Source organism: Nycticebus coucang, chromosome 11 (assembly GCF_027406575.1).
Source record: "Nycticebus coucang isolate mNycCou1 chromosome 11, mNycCou1.pri, whole genome shotgun sequence".
Classification (NCBI taxonomy): domain Eukaryota; kingdom Metazoa; phylum Chordata; class Mammalia; order Primates; family Lorisidae; genus Nycticebus; species Nycticebus coucang.
In genome coordinates this window covers 73,951,671-73,965,114 of record NC_069790.1, presented here as the reverse complement: position 1 = coordinate 73,965,114, position 13,444 = coordinate 73,951,671, and the positions used below count along the sequence as shown (strand labels likewise).

The following is a 13,444-nucleotide window of genomic DNA, read 5'->3' as shown; positions in this document are numbered from 1 at the left end:
TCTCTGACCTGTTAGGAACTGGGCTGCACAGCAGGAGGTAAGCTGCCAAGAACTAAGCTCATCTGTATTTACAGCCACTCCCCATCACTTACATCCTAAGCTGGTAGCATTAGATCTCCTAGGAATATGAACCGTACTGTAAATTGCATATGTGAGGGATCTAGGTTGTGTGCTCCTTGTGAGAATCTAATGCCTGATGATCTGAAACCATCTTACCATCTTTTCATCCAGTCCATGGAAATCTATCTTCCATAAAACCAGTCTCGTGTGCCAAAAAGGTTGGGGACTGCTGATTTAGACATACGGTATGTGGGTTATAGGCACACTCTTGCCCAGGCTCTGCAAATTTAGGGCCTGGCCTGGTAACTTGAGCATGTAGTTCAAGTAGTAACAAATTCATATAGGTGAGAATGTAATAGACTGGGTCCTTAGGAAGTCAGATTTTCCAAACGTTTTGTAGGAGAAGAAGAAATGAGCTGTACATGTTTCCAGGTACTATATTAATTTACTTGTGCATAAGAAACATTTTTCTGGATCAGGAAGGTCAATACTTAAGAAACTATTTTAACTGTGTTTCAGTGTGATTTTGAAGCTTCTTGAATAAGTTTAGAGTGTGAAATGGAACTTAGTGATCATGTAATCAAATTTGCTCATTTAACAGATGAGAAAATAGAGGTTCTGACAGGTGAAGAAGCCTGACAAAGGTTGTAAGACTGGTGAGTTAGCAGAAGATTTGTAGCTCTATTCTCTACTTTCCTGCCAATGCTACTTTTCATGAAGACATCTGCTAACAGTAATTCGACGTAAAAAAGTTTTAATTTGCTTTCGCTGTCATATATTAAAGGAAGTAAATATTTTTATTACTTAAAAATTTGGGACTAAAAATAAATAAGTCCATACACCAATATTAAGTTTTGGGTATAAAAATATCCTTAAACAAAAGAAAAGGGAAAAAAGAATTCCAACTTTCTCAGGTCACATGAATGGATATTCCTGACAGGTAACTTTTAACTGTTCCAAGGAAGTTACAGGAAACTTAAGGCTCTTGTTAGGACTCATAAAATACCCTGGTACTGTTCATATCTGGACTTGATTCCTTTTTTTTTTGTAGAGACAGTTTCACTTTATTGCCCTCGGTAGAGTGCAGTGGCGTCACACAGCTCACAGCAACCTCCAACTCCTGGGCTTAGGCGATTCTCCTGCCTCAGCCTCCCGAGTAGCTGGGACTACAGGCGCCCCCCACAACGCCCGGCTATTTTTTTGTTGCAGTTTGGCCGGGGCTGGGTTTGAACCCGCCACCCTCGGCATATGGGGCCGGCGCCCTGCTCACTGAGCCACAGGCGCCGCCCCATGGACTTGATTCCTTTTCTCATCCAGTCTTTTAAACTTCTGATTTCATGTGCTATCTTAATTAAATTAAATTCGTGTTTGCTATGGTTACAACTGTATTGTAACCCATCTCTTCACATTCTTTTATTTATCTTTTTTTTTTACAGTCTCACTTTGTTACCCTGGGTAGAGTACTCCGGCGTCATAGCTCACAGTAACCTCAAATTCTTGGGCTCGAGCGATTCTTTTGCCTCTGCCTCTCAAGTAGCTGGGACTACAGGTGACTACCACAATGCCCAGCTATTTTTTAGAGATGTGTGTGTGTGTGTGTGTGTGTGTGTCTCAGGATTCCTCAGGCTAGTATTGAACTCGTGAGCTCAGGGAATCTACCCACTTCGTCATCCCAGAGTGCTAGGATTACAGGCGTGAGTCACCGTGCCTGGCCTTACATTCTTTATCTTTTAAACTAAAACCCATCTCCCCCCAAATTCCTTTTCTTCATACCTAAAAATCATAAGACAAACTTCCAAAACATCAAAATGCAAGGGGCTAACTGAACACTAAAATACAAAAACGTAAAAAATATTCTTGCTTTCAAACACCTATAAACATTGCCAACGGATTTTTTTCCTTGTGTGCCCAAGTTATAATAATTGTAATAAAATTAAGAATTAAGAGTCCAATCATAATAGTTTACAAGTCTCCAAATCCAGAAAGAGAACCTTACCTTCAAGCTCCTAATCCGAAAATTCTAGGATTGCAGGAGGTTATCTCCCCCAAAGTTCAGAGTTGAGGGTCCTAGCAATAGCAACATAGCTTGTCACCACACCAAATGATTTTTAGCACCTCCCATCAATTGACTACCGACTGCGAAAAGTAAGGACTTAATTCCTAGCAAAATTATCTCTCGAGCTGAACACTCCTGAAATCCGGCTTTCTGAACTCGCAGAGGCAGGGAGAGATCAGAGGCACACCAGAGAAAAAGGAAGAACAAAACGGAACAAGTTAAGACAAAGTCTTCGAGGCAGAGACGGTCGCTACCTCGGCCAGACCAGATTTTGAGGTCCGGGGTGGGGGTTCTTCCCGGACAACCATAGAGCACCCGAGTTCACTAAGGCGACACTTCGGAGACACTCCCCAAGTAGTTGGCTAAGCCCGTAGCCGCGCCCCGCAGAGCTCTGACCTCTAAAGAGGGTCGCTTGGCAATCCCGCCCCGTCGTCTCACGTTAGCGCCTTTGATTGGTTCAAAGAATGGATCCCTCAATGTGGCTAGCCCAATGGAGAGCCCGGCCGGTAGCCCAGCCGCCCCGCCCCTCTCTTACCCCCTGCGGAGGCCCCGCCCCCTGCTCCGCACAGGGGAGCGGAGGAGAGTAAATACAACAGGAGCGCAAAATGGCGGAACCGCTGATCCCTGTACACGGTGCCGCCACGACCGCCGCTACCGCCTCGGAGAAAGAACCGTTCGGCAAACTGCAGCCCTCCTCCCGGGACCCACTGGGTTCTCTGTCTGCTAAGAAGGTCCGGACTGAGGAGAAGAAGGCGCCGCGGAGAGTGAACGGAGAAGGGGGCAGCGGCGGGAACAGCAGGCAGCTGCAGCCGCCGGCGGCACCTTCTCCTCAGAGCTATGGTAGCCCTGCGTCTTGGAGCTTCGCCACTCTGTCGGCTGCCCCCTCCCCGTCCTCTTCTCGGAGCAGTTTCTCTTTCTCCGTTGGCACGGTCGTTCCCTCTTCAGCCTCCGCTTCCTTGTCTCAGCCAGTGCCGCGCAAACTGCTGGTCCCTCCTACGCTGCTGCACGCTCAGCCTCACCATCTCCTGCTGCCGGCCGCCGCTTCCTCGGCCAACGCCAAGTCGCGCAGACCTAAGGAGAAGCGAGAGAAAGAGAAGAGGAGGCACAGCCTCGGCGGGGCGAGTGAGGCTGGCGGGGCCGCCCGGGAGGAGAACGGCGAGGTGAAGCAGCTGCCGCGAGGTGGGTGCCGGCGCCGAGAGGGGGAGGGGATGGCGCCCGGGGTCCCCGCCGCCCCTGGCGCCCGCGGGGCCCGGGTCTGGGGGGCGCGGCGGCCGCGTGCGCCTGCCTGGCGTGGGTGGGAGGCGTCCTGTTCTCAGCCGGCGATTTTGCAGTCCCCGCGGGGATAGGAAATGGAGCCTGTAATTGCGGTCCCTTGCAGAGAGAGGAATGGCCGAAACTCTTCTTTTTCTTACCGTTTCTTCCTCCCACTTAATGCATTGCACGATGTGTAGAAGTCGATGTAGAGGACCCTCCTAGGTGTGTTCAGATATGGAGACAGAACGGAAAGGGGTCGGAGAAGGGTTTGATCTTGTAAAAAATGCTTGTTTGATTATTAGACAGTTTATACGTTATCTCGGGAATTCATATTTGTGACACAGCGTCCAACACCAGAAAATCCTGTCAAAAAAGGGGTGTGGAGAACATTGGCGTCAGCTGGAACCTACCCGAGGCCTGACCATTTCATCCCTATTAGGGAAATGAGGTAGTGTGCAGGGCCCGAAGTGTGCTGTTTCGTAAGGTATCGTTTCTCCACCCTCCATATTTATTCTTAAGTGTTTTGAATGGTCCTTTTTGAAATACCACCTTAAAAAAGAATTTTCAGCCATATGTTTTTTTCTGCCGCAAATGATAAAACCAGGACCTTTGACTTTTTTTTTTAATTGATCAGATCAAGTGACTGCAAAATGTTTTAGCATCAGAAAAAGGCTAATTCTTAAGCGTCCTTTCAGACACGGTCAGCTTTCTTTTTGAACATAGGCTAGTCTTGGAATTTTTCAGATGGTATTTCTTTAGAGTAGGTTTTCCTACCATTTAGCTATGGATACATAATGATCTGATAGTAGTACAACACATGGACTGGTTGAAAATTAGACCTTTAAGCAATAACAAACTTATTATCTTTATTGTACACTTATTGTCTTTATTATATACAGTGTTGTCACATAATGTCCTTTCTGTTATTTAGGAAAAAATGAAATGTCATTCAGTTTTAGTATTGCTGATCTAATGATAGCTTAGATCATGAAACATTTTCCGTGTGTCTGAATTGGAATGTTTTATTTTCACATCTTAAACAAATGCTGCAGGAACATGGTGGCAACAGTGGTACATCTTTTTTGATGTTTTTTGTCTGTAGCAAATCTTTCACATTTAAGCACAGCTATGGGGTAGTCTGAGGCAATGTAAAGATCTCTCAGTTTTGGAGGGTGTTGATTCTAGGAAAGTGGTTTTGAGGATGGAATTTACCACCTTTACTTACAATTTTAGGTGGTTAGTATTTTAAGGGTATTTGTTTTAATATATAAATATTATATATAAACCTTATATATAAAATATAAGGCTTAAATGACTGGAAGCCTTATTTGGCTTGGTGTCAGTCTTCTGTATTTGGGGTGTGTGTAAACTGCACATTTGCTCTCAAATTTTCTGAATGAGAAGATGGGTGTATGTATTAACTGTTGGAGTACTGGAATGGCTAAAAAAAATGAGTAATCATTCTTTAACAATTATGACTTAAAAATATGAAGTATACAGACGGCCTTTAAGTGAAATGGCTGTTAAAGAGAAATTTTTATGGTCTTTTAAATTACATGTAGAATCCTCCTCTTAAGGGCTACCACTTACTTTATGAAGCTTGAATTTAAGCAATGATAGATTTTTACATTAAAATGTTTTCCTGTGACCTATGTGAGTTGAGTAATGAGTAGATATTTACAGTATTGTAAGATTTCCATTTTTTGGATAGAATTGCTATGTTTTTGAGGAAAAACTAACAAAGGAAAAGGTTTACTTTTCAGTGTCTTGATGGTAAATTTAATAGTGAAAAAAGTGCTCAAATTCTTCCAAAGTTTGGATTTAACTGAGTTGAAGTTCTGTTTTAACCATTTAAGATTCTTAAATAGTGCTATTAAAATAGCAGGAATACATATGTGCCAGTATAATTGTTATAATTGAAAATATAAAAATCCTGATTGTAATATAATGTTCATTTACTGTGCTTTTTGTAAAAACTAGTGAATGGGTGACCTGGTGTCTATTGTTTTAGGGTATGTACCTCTTTTTAGTGTTGCTCTAAGTTGGCAGTACTAGTTCAGTAACCACCCCTCAGTTGTACATAAGTGATTGAACAATCTGAGTCAGAACTGGAAGTTCGCCATAGAGACATCTGAACAAGGTGAAATAAATCTCCCTCACAAAGCAAAATGCACACCCAAAAGATCTGCCACCCCATTAATCAATTAAGCTCTTGTATTTATTTGTAAGTAATGTGTGTGTGTGTGTGTTTTTTTTTTGCAATTTTTTCTTTGCCCGGGGCCACTTCCCATATATGGGGCTGGCGCCCTATTCCTTTGTGCCACAGGTGCCGCGCCGCGCGCGCGCGCGCGCGCGCGTGTGTGTGTGTGTGTGTGTGTGTTTTGAAAGTTTTTAATCAGAACTGCTTTATTTTTACATTGGTGGCTATTCTGAGAGAAAGAACTAAATGAAAGCATGTACATATGAAAGGGCCTGGCAGGGTATTTAGTAAATGCTATTTGAGTCTGAAGCATAGTTATTAATTTGTTAAAACCCCATTTAAAGATAGGTCGGTCCTGATAGAGGAAGGATCTTTGACAGTAGCTTTGAAAGATGAGAGATGAACAAGAGAATTATTTTTATAAACTGAGCATACTAACATAGGCCCGATTAATACAAAGGCTTGATGTCTTATTCACTTACAATCTCTAGGACCATCTAATTATACTGCTGTAGTTGATTTGCATGGTAGCTTGAGTCATTAAATAAAAGTTAAATTTACTTCTTAGTAAAAGTACAAAACATTTGAGGGTTTTTTTTTTTTTTTTTGCAGTTTTGGCCAGGGCTGGGTTTGAACCTGTCACCCCCAGTATATGGGGTTGGCGCCCTACTCTTTGAGCTACAGGCACCGCCTGCTTTTTTTTTTTTTCAGACAGAGCCTCAAGCTGTCACACTAGGTAGAGTGCTATGGCATCACAGCTCACAGCAGCCTCCAGCTCCTGGGCTCAAGTGATTCTCCTGCCTCCGCCTCCCAAGTAGCTGGGACTATAGGCGCCCGCCACAATGCCTGGCTATTTTTTGGTTGTAGCCATCATTGTTTGGCAGGCCCAGGCTGGATTTGAACCTGACAGCTCAGGTGTATGTGGCTGGTGCCTTAGTCGCTTGAGCCACAGGCGCCGAGCTGCCACCCGTTTTTTAAAATTAGAAAATAACCAAGTTTTGGTGCTTATTGGGGTAATCTGCTAAGAAATAACCTGTTTTCTTATAAGACTGAATAAATTATTAAGTTAGTAAATGTAGAAAGTAAAAGTAGACATGTACTGCAGGTATCCAACATTTATAATTATATTATTGCCAAACAACAGAACAAACATATTAGATATAAGTGTGCCTTAACCATTTTCAGTAACTAATAAAATTTGTATAGATCTTTTAATTTTAAGTGTTTTCATTTTGCATTTTTTTCCTTAGAGAAGGTATTCTAAGACAAAATCAGAACATTTTACTGAATTTTTGCTTTGAAAATATAGTTACAGACTTTAATGGAAAATAATGCTTTTCTTTTTTTTTTTTTTTTGGTAGAGACAGAGTCTCACTTTATGGCCCTCGGTAGAGTGCTGTGGCCTCACACAGCTCACAGCAACCTCCAACTCCTGGGCTTAAGCGATTCTCTTGCCTCAGCCTCCCGAGTAGCTGGGACTACAGGCGCCCGCCACAACGCCCGGCTATTTTTATTTTTTGTTGCAGTTTGGCCGGGGCTGGGTTTGAACCCGCCACCCTCGGCATATGGGGCCGGCGCTTTACCGACTGAGCCACAGGCGCCGCCCAATAATGCTTTTCTTAGCATCTAATCTGAGGTATGTAAATGTCAGTGGTTTCATTTATTTATTATTTTTAGAGAAAGATTCTTGCTCTGTTCCCCAGGCTGGAGTACAGTGGTGTGATCATAGTTCACTGCAGCCTCAAACTTCCAGGCTTAAGAGATCCTTCCACCTTAGTTTCCAAAGTAGCTGGGACTATAGGTGCCCACCGCCATGCCTGGCTAATTTATTTATTTTATTTAAAAATTTATTTTATTCTATTTATTTTATTTGAGGAAGAGTCTCACTCTGTCTACCTGGGTAGAGTGCCACAGCATCATCACAGCTCACAGCAACCTCAAACTATTGGGCTCAAGTGATGCTCTTGCCTCAGCCTCCCAAGTAGCTGGGACTACAGGCTTTTCTCATGGTATCTGGTTGGGTTTTTTAAAATTTTTTCTATATTTAGTAGAGAAGGAACCTTGCTCTTGCTTAGGCTGGTCTGCTACTCCTAAGCTCAAGCAGTCTACCTGCCTGGGCCTCCCAGAGTGCTAGGATTACAGAGATGAGTCACCACTGCCAGCCTGTTTATTTTTTAATTTGAGATAGAGTCTTGCTCTGTTGCCTGGGCTAGAGTGCAATGGTGTTGTATAGCTCCAGTTCCCAGTGATCTACCTGTACCACACTCCTTTTTTTTTTTTTCCCCTTTTTCTTTCTTTCTTTTCTTTTTTTTAAGTTAGTCTTACTTTATTGCCCTCACTAGAGTGCTGTGGTGTCATAGTTCACAACAACCTCAAACTCTTGGCCTTAAGCTATCCTCTTGCCTTGTCCTCCTGAGAAGCTGAGACTACAGGTGCCCCTATGATACCTGGCTAGTTTTTTTTTTTTTTTCTTTCTATTTTTAGTAGAGATGGAGCCTTGCTCTTGCTTGGGCTGGTCTCAAACTCCTGAGCTCAGGCAGTCCACCTGCCTTGGCCTCCTGGCAGGTGGGGCCACCCAGCCCTAGCCTACTGGAACTACAGGCATGAATCACCAAGCCCAGCTGGTTTTTATATTTTTTGTAGAGATGGCGTCTCTCTGTGTTGTCCATGCTGGTCTGGAATTTCAGGCCTGAAGCAATCCTCCTGCTTTGGCCTCCGGAAGTGCTAGGATTATAGGGGTGAGCAACTGCACCTGGCCTTTGTGTTTTTTTTTTTTTTTTTGAGACAGAGCCTCAAGCTGTCACCCTGGATACAGTACCTTGGCATCACAGCTCACAGCAACCTCTAACTCCTGGGCTCAAGCGATTCTCTTGCCTCCGCCTCCCAAACAGGCGCCTGCTACAACGCCTAGCTATTTATTTTGGTTGCAGCCGTCGTGGTTTGTCGGGCCCTTGCTGGATTCGAACCCACCAACTCAGGTGTATGTGGCTGGCACCTTGAGCCACAGGCGCTGAGCCTTATCTGTGGTTTTTAAAGGGATGATTATTTGAAGGTTTTTCAAACTACACTCTCCTGCATCTTTCTGACATTATTACTCTACAGTTTTAGGTTAAATTCATATTCAGAATTTTTATCATATGACCAAATATTTGTCACTGCTGAAGGAGCAGTTTACTAGGATTTCATTTTCTTGTATAACCTTTTGTTTTTCATGCCTCTTTTTTTTTCGTTTGGTTAGTTTTATCTGGCAAAGTCTTTCTGTACCCTCCAGCAGCTCCATAAAATGCTTCTCAGTACAATTTTCCACATGAGCAGATCTGTCAGATAAACTTATCAGTTCCATTTGTTCCTGTAGACATCCCTGCTGTAGCTGTCCTTCCTGTTTTGGTCTGGATTGTTTCCTCTTTAGGCCTGCTGCATGGCTTTCACCTTGGGACTTCCCTTAGCTGACATTCTGGGAATTTGTTTCACTTCTGTTGAATTTTATTTCTGGATGCCATGCCTTCTTTTGGGTTATTCTCTTATGTTGGTTTCCTCTCCTAGGATTGTGAAAAGAGTGAGTGGTAAGTTTTTTTTTTTTTAGTGTGGATTTTATTGTAACACTTACACTTGACTGGATATTGAGAGATTTCTGTATTAGGAATAATTTTCCCTCAAAAGTTTGAAGGTAGTATTTTAAATTACTTGGTATACAAAGTTGATGTTAAGAAGTCTGACCTCAAAAAACTTGTCCATTGTTCTGTTCTCTGGGAGATGTTAGTCCTTTCACTGGATTAAAAAATTTCGCTTAATTAAAAAATCCAGTGAAAGGACTGACATCTCCCAGAGAACAGAACAATGGACAAGTTTTTTGAGGGTGGCACCTGTGGCTCAAAGGAGTAGGGCGCTGGCCCCATATGCCAGAGCTGGTGGGTTCAAATCCAGCCCTGGCCAAAAACGGCAAAATAAAAAAAAATTAAAAAAAAATTTCACTTTTGAGGTCAGGCACAGTGGCTCTTGCTTATCATTCTAGTATTCTGAGAGGCCTATGTGGGTGGATTGCTTGAGCTCAGGAGTTGGAGACCAGCCTGGGGAAATAGTAAGACCTCATGGTGCCTATAGTCACAACTACTTGGGAGGTTGAGGCGAGTGGATCATTTGAGCCTGAGAATTTGAGGTTGCTATGAGCTATGACGCCATGGCACTCTACCCAGGGTGACAAAGTAAGATTCTGTCTCCAAAAAAAAATTTTTTTTTTTCACTTTTAGGCTGGGGGTGGTGGTGGCTCATATGTGTAATCCTAGCCCTTTGGGAGGCCAGTGCGGTAGTATCCCTTGAGCTCAGGAGTTTGAGGCCAGCCTCAGCAAGAGCCAGACCCCCCTCTCTACTAGAAAGACTAGCTGGGTATTGTGATAGGGGCCTGTAGGCCCAGCTACTGGGGAGGCTGAAGGAGGATTGCTTGAACCCAGGAGTTTGATGTTGCTGTGAGCTAGGCTGATGCCATGGTAGTCTATCCTGGGTAACAGTGAAACTGTCTAAAAAAGTAATTCACTTTAAAAAAAGAAAATTTTAAGGATTCTTGTTTTTTGTTTTTGCATTCTATCAATGATTTTGTTCCTTTTTTATGGGTATAGCATCTTCTGTTATCTATTCAAGGATATTGATTATAGTTTCTTTGAAATGTTCTTCTGTTTCCTCTGTTGTTTTTGGTTCTAACTTTGTTTTGGTCTCCTTTTACTTGAAGGCTTTCTTCAGATCTGTGTGATCCTTAGCAATTCCTTTATATTTAAAAGAGAGTTACCAAAGCTAACTGAAAGATCACCGGGCATGCATGAGCAGGGCTTAGTGACTAATGGACTCCCATATTTTTATTTTTATTTCTATTCTCTGGGCTTTGGGTAAGAAGTCTTTCCATTTCTTGAGATAAAGAAAGGTCCTTCATTTTTCTGCCTGTGTGTGGGTTGAATGATGGAGAGAGGAGGGTGCATCATAGGCTCTTGGGCTGTCATAACAAAATACCATAGCCTGGGTGGCTTTTTATTTTTTGAGACAGAGTCTTATTCTGTTGCCCTGAGTAGAGTGCCGTGGCATCATCGAAGCTCACAAGCCACCTCAAACTCTTGGGCTCAAGCAGTCCTCTTGCCTCAGCCTTCAGAGTAGCTGGGACATATAGGCATGTGCCACAATACCCAGATAGGTTTTTTTTTTTTCTTTCTTTTTAGTAGAGACGAGGTCTTGCTCTTGCTCAGGCTGGTCTCACACTCCTAAGCTCAAGCAATCTACAACTGGGTGGCTTAAACAATAGAAATTAATGTTCTGATAGTTCTGGAGGTTGGAAACCTTAGATTGGCGTGTCAGTATGGCTGAGTTCTGGTAAGTGCTCTTTTTCTGGTCTACAGGTAGTTGCCTTCTTCCTGTGTGCTCACATGACTTTTCCTTTCATGGAGAGAAAGGTCTTTTACTTTTATAAATCCCCTTGGATTAGGACTACACTCATATGATCCATTTAATCTTACTTACCTCATAAAAGCCCTATCTCCAGATATAGTCACATTGGGCATTAAGGCTTCAACAAATGAATTTTGGGGAGACACAATTCAGTTCAGCAAGGGTACTGACAGAGGTAATGAGTTTACATGGCGGAGTTCTTTCTGGTGCTTAGTGGGGAGAAAAGATAGAAGTCTTGCCATTCACTTCATAAATTTGCACTCAGGCTTCCTGTTTTTATACCAACATTTCACTTCTCCCCTTTTCTATGTGGGATGCCCTGATCCTGGACCCACTCTGATTCTGTTTCACTGAAGACCGTGTTTCTCTTATTCCCTTAGGAGTATGTGTGTGTGGGGGTGTTCTGCCCTCTGTGTTTCTGGTACCTCCAAATTACCTTGCTTTTCTGGGTAATGCCAGGTAAAGAGGATTGTTTGTCATTTTCTCTCTCTTCCATTATACTGAGGCATTTACCTTTCTGCCATTAGCTTTCTGTCTTTATGTTAGGTTATTAAATGTGAAATGTCTGATTTTCTTAAGTACTAAGTAGTTTGACAGTTGATCTTTTGGACATTTCACTTTGACACTTCTTGTTTTATTTTTATCGTGAAGCTGCATCCTCTTTCTTTCAAACATACATTTTGGCTTGTGATTGTTTTTCAGATTTTTCAAGTTTTAGAGAAATTTTTGTGAAATGATGGGTAAATAAAAAATTCATGTTGTTTTCGAATATGAGTTCTGTCATAGAACCAGTGCAGCACAGACTGCACTGGAAGTTTCAGTGAAGTGTTTGGGAATGAACACATGGTACATTGATGGTTTGAGAAAGTCCCTTCTAGTTATGATAATCTTGAAAATGAGCCATGTGGGGGACTTAAGAATGATGAATTGAAAGCTGTAGTGGTGGACAGCAAGATGTGTAACATCTTCCTGGCAGTGTAACAGCTTCCCTACAACTGGGCACTGTGAGTCTGGGGAGATAAGACTCCAGGCATCTCTGGCTGGTGGGATCTGCCTATGATCATCTCTTTGAGGATACAGGGAGTCAGCGAGAGACTTCTGGACCCCAAGAGGAGGACAAAAACATTGGAAAACTGGCAAGTGGTTGCGTGTGTTCCATTGGTCTAATCCCGCCGGCAGCTGTAAGTACAGCAGCAGTGAGACTGCAAACCAGAAAGGCCTTACCTGTGAACTGTTTTGGTGTTTTTGGACTTGGCACTCAGTTGAACTGCCTTGGGGAGAGCTTGAGCAGGAGTGCACAGAACTTTGGCCTTTGTCTAGGGCCCCAGACTGAGCTGCTGAGCCAGATGGAGCTAATAGTGTTCGGCTGTGGGACGCAGGGAGCCATTGTGAGAGAACTGCCCCGGCAAGCTCCGCCCTTAGAGTCTCAGAGCAAGGATGGGTCAGGAGCTAGTAACCTAGTGACTGAGCAGCCTAAATGCAGGGACTGAGCCACCTTACAGCCTTAACCCTCAGGGGCAGAGTGAGACCAATTTTGGCACACTGGGTAAGTGGATAGCCACTTCAGCAGTGATCCCAGCGACAAGCACTTTCCTGGGAAAGCTTCTGCTTAGCCAAGTTTAGAAATTTAAAGTGCCTTTTAAGAGGGCTGAAGAGAGATTTAGGGTCTCCACCCTGTGGTATTTGAGAAATCAGCAGAGGCCACCAGTCGTATCAGCATTGTGGTTAACATCTCATACCCCAAAAGCGCACCTGTTGCCCAGACAGTATTCAATAAGATATATATACTACATTTTTGTTTGTTTGTTTGTTTTTTATTTTGTTGTTTTGTTTTTTAATTTCAACCTTTTCCGTATAGATTTTTTCTTTTCTTTTCTTTTTCCATTTTTCAATTTTAAACACAATTTCCCATTGCTGCCTTTTTCAATAATTAGAACTTCATTTTTGCTACCGTTTCTACCCCTATTATTTGGTTTTTCACCCAATTTTATCCTGTAAAGTTTTATGTTTGCTTGTTTTGGTTTGATTTATACCATTTCTGTCTTTCCTCTCTACTTGGTGGAGGTGGGGTACTGTGTCTGATCAGGTTAGCAAAGAGCTGCTGACCTCAAGGGAACCACCCAACTGGGCACCCGCAGAGGTTGGGGTTTTTTTTAAGGTTGTGTCAGAGTACCCTGCTGTACGTCTATATTGCTCTGTCTCCCTCTTTCTGTGCCTCTTTTTGTCAATATTCTGTTTACCCACCCCCTGTCCTTTCTCTATTTTCTTTTCGTTCGTTCCTTCTTTCTTTCATCCCTTCTTGTTCTTCAACCTTCTCATCCTTCTGGTCCTGTACCAAAAGGACTCACGGAAACCTTAGTCCACAGGCACGGGAACTTAAAGAGCAAGAGGAAGTGAAAGGAAAATTAGGGCAAGGAAACAGATAAAAGAAATCACTCCTGAGGAAG

At 43.0% G+C, this 13,444-nt stretch overlaps 1 protein-coding gene across 2 annotated transcripts in view; it reads left to right on the top strand.

Moving 5' to 3' along the window:
* The first annotated feature begins 1,145 nt into the window (after positions 1–1,145).
* RSBN1L (round spermatid basic protein 1 like) overlaps positions 1,146–13,444 on the top strand; it is a 117,948-nt gene continuing 105,649 nt past the window's right edge. Inside the window, exon 1 of one of the 2 annotated variants that reach the window (XM_053553892.1) lies at positions 1,146–3,295. In XM_053553892.1, the coding sequence (XP_053409867.1) occupies positions 2,722–3,295 (574 nt within the window). In that variant the 5' untranslated portion in view covers positions 1,146–2,721. The remainder of the gene's footprint in view (positions 3,296–13,444) is intronic. The other variant, XM_053553891.1, reaches the window with a different exon arrangement.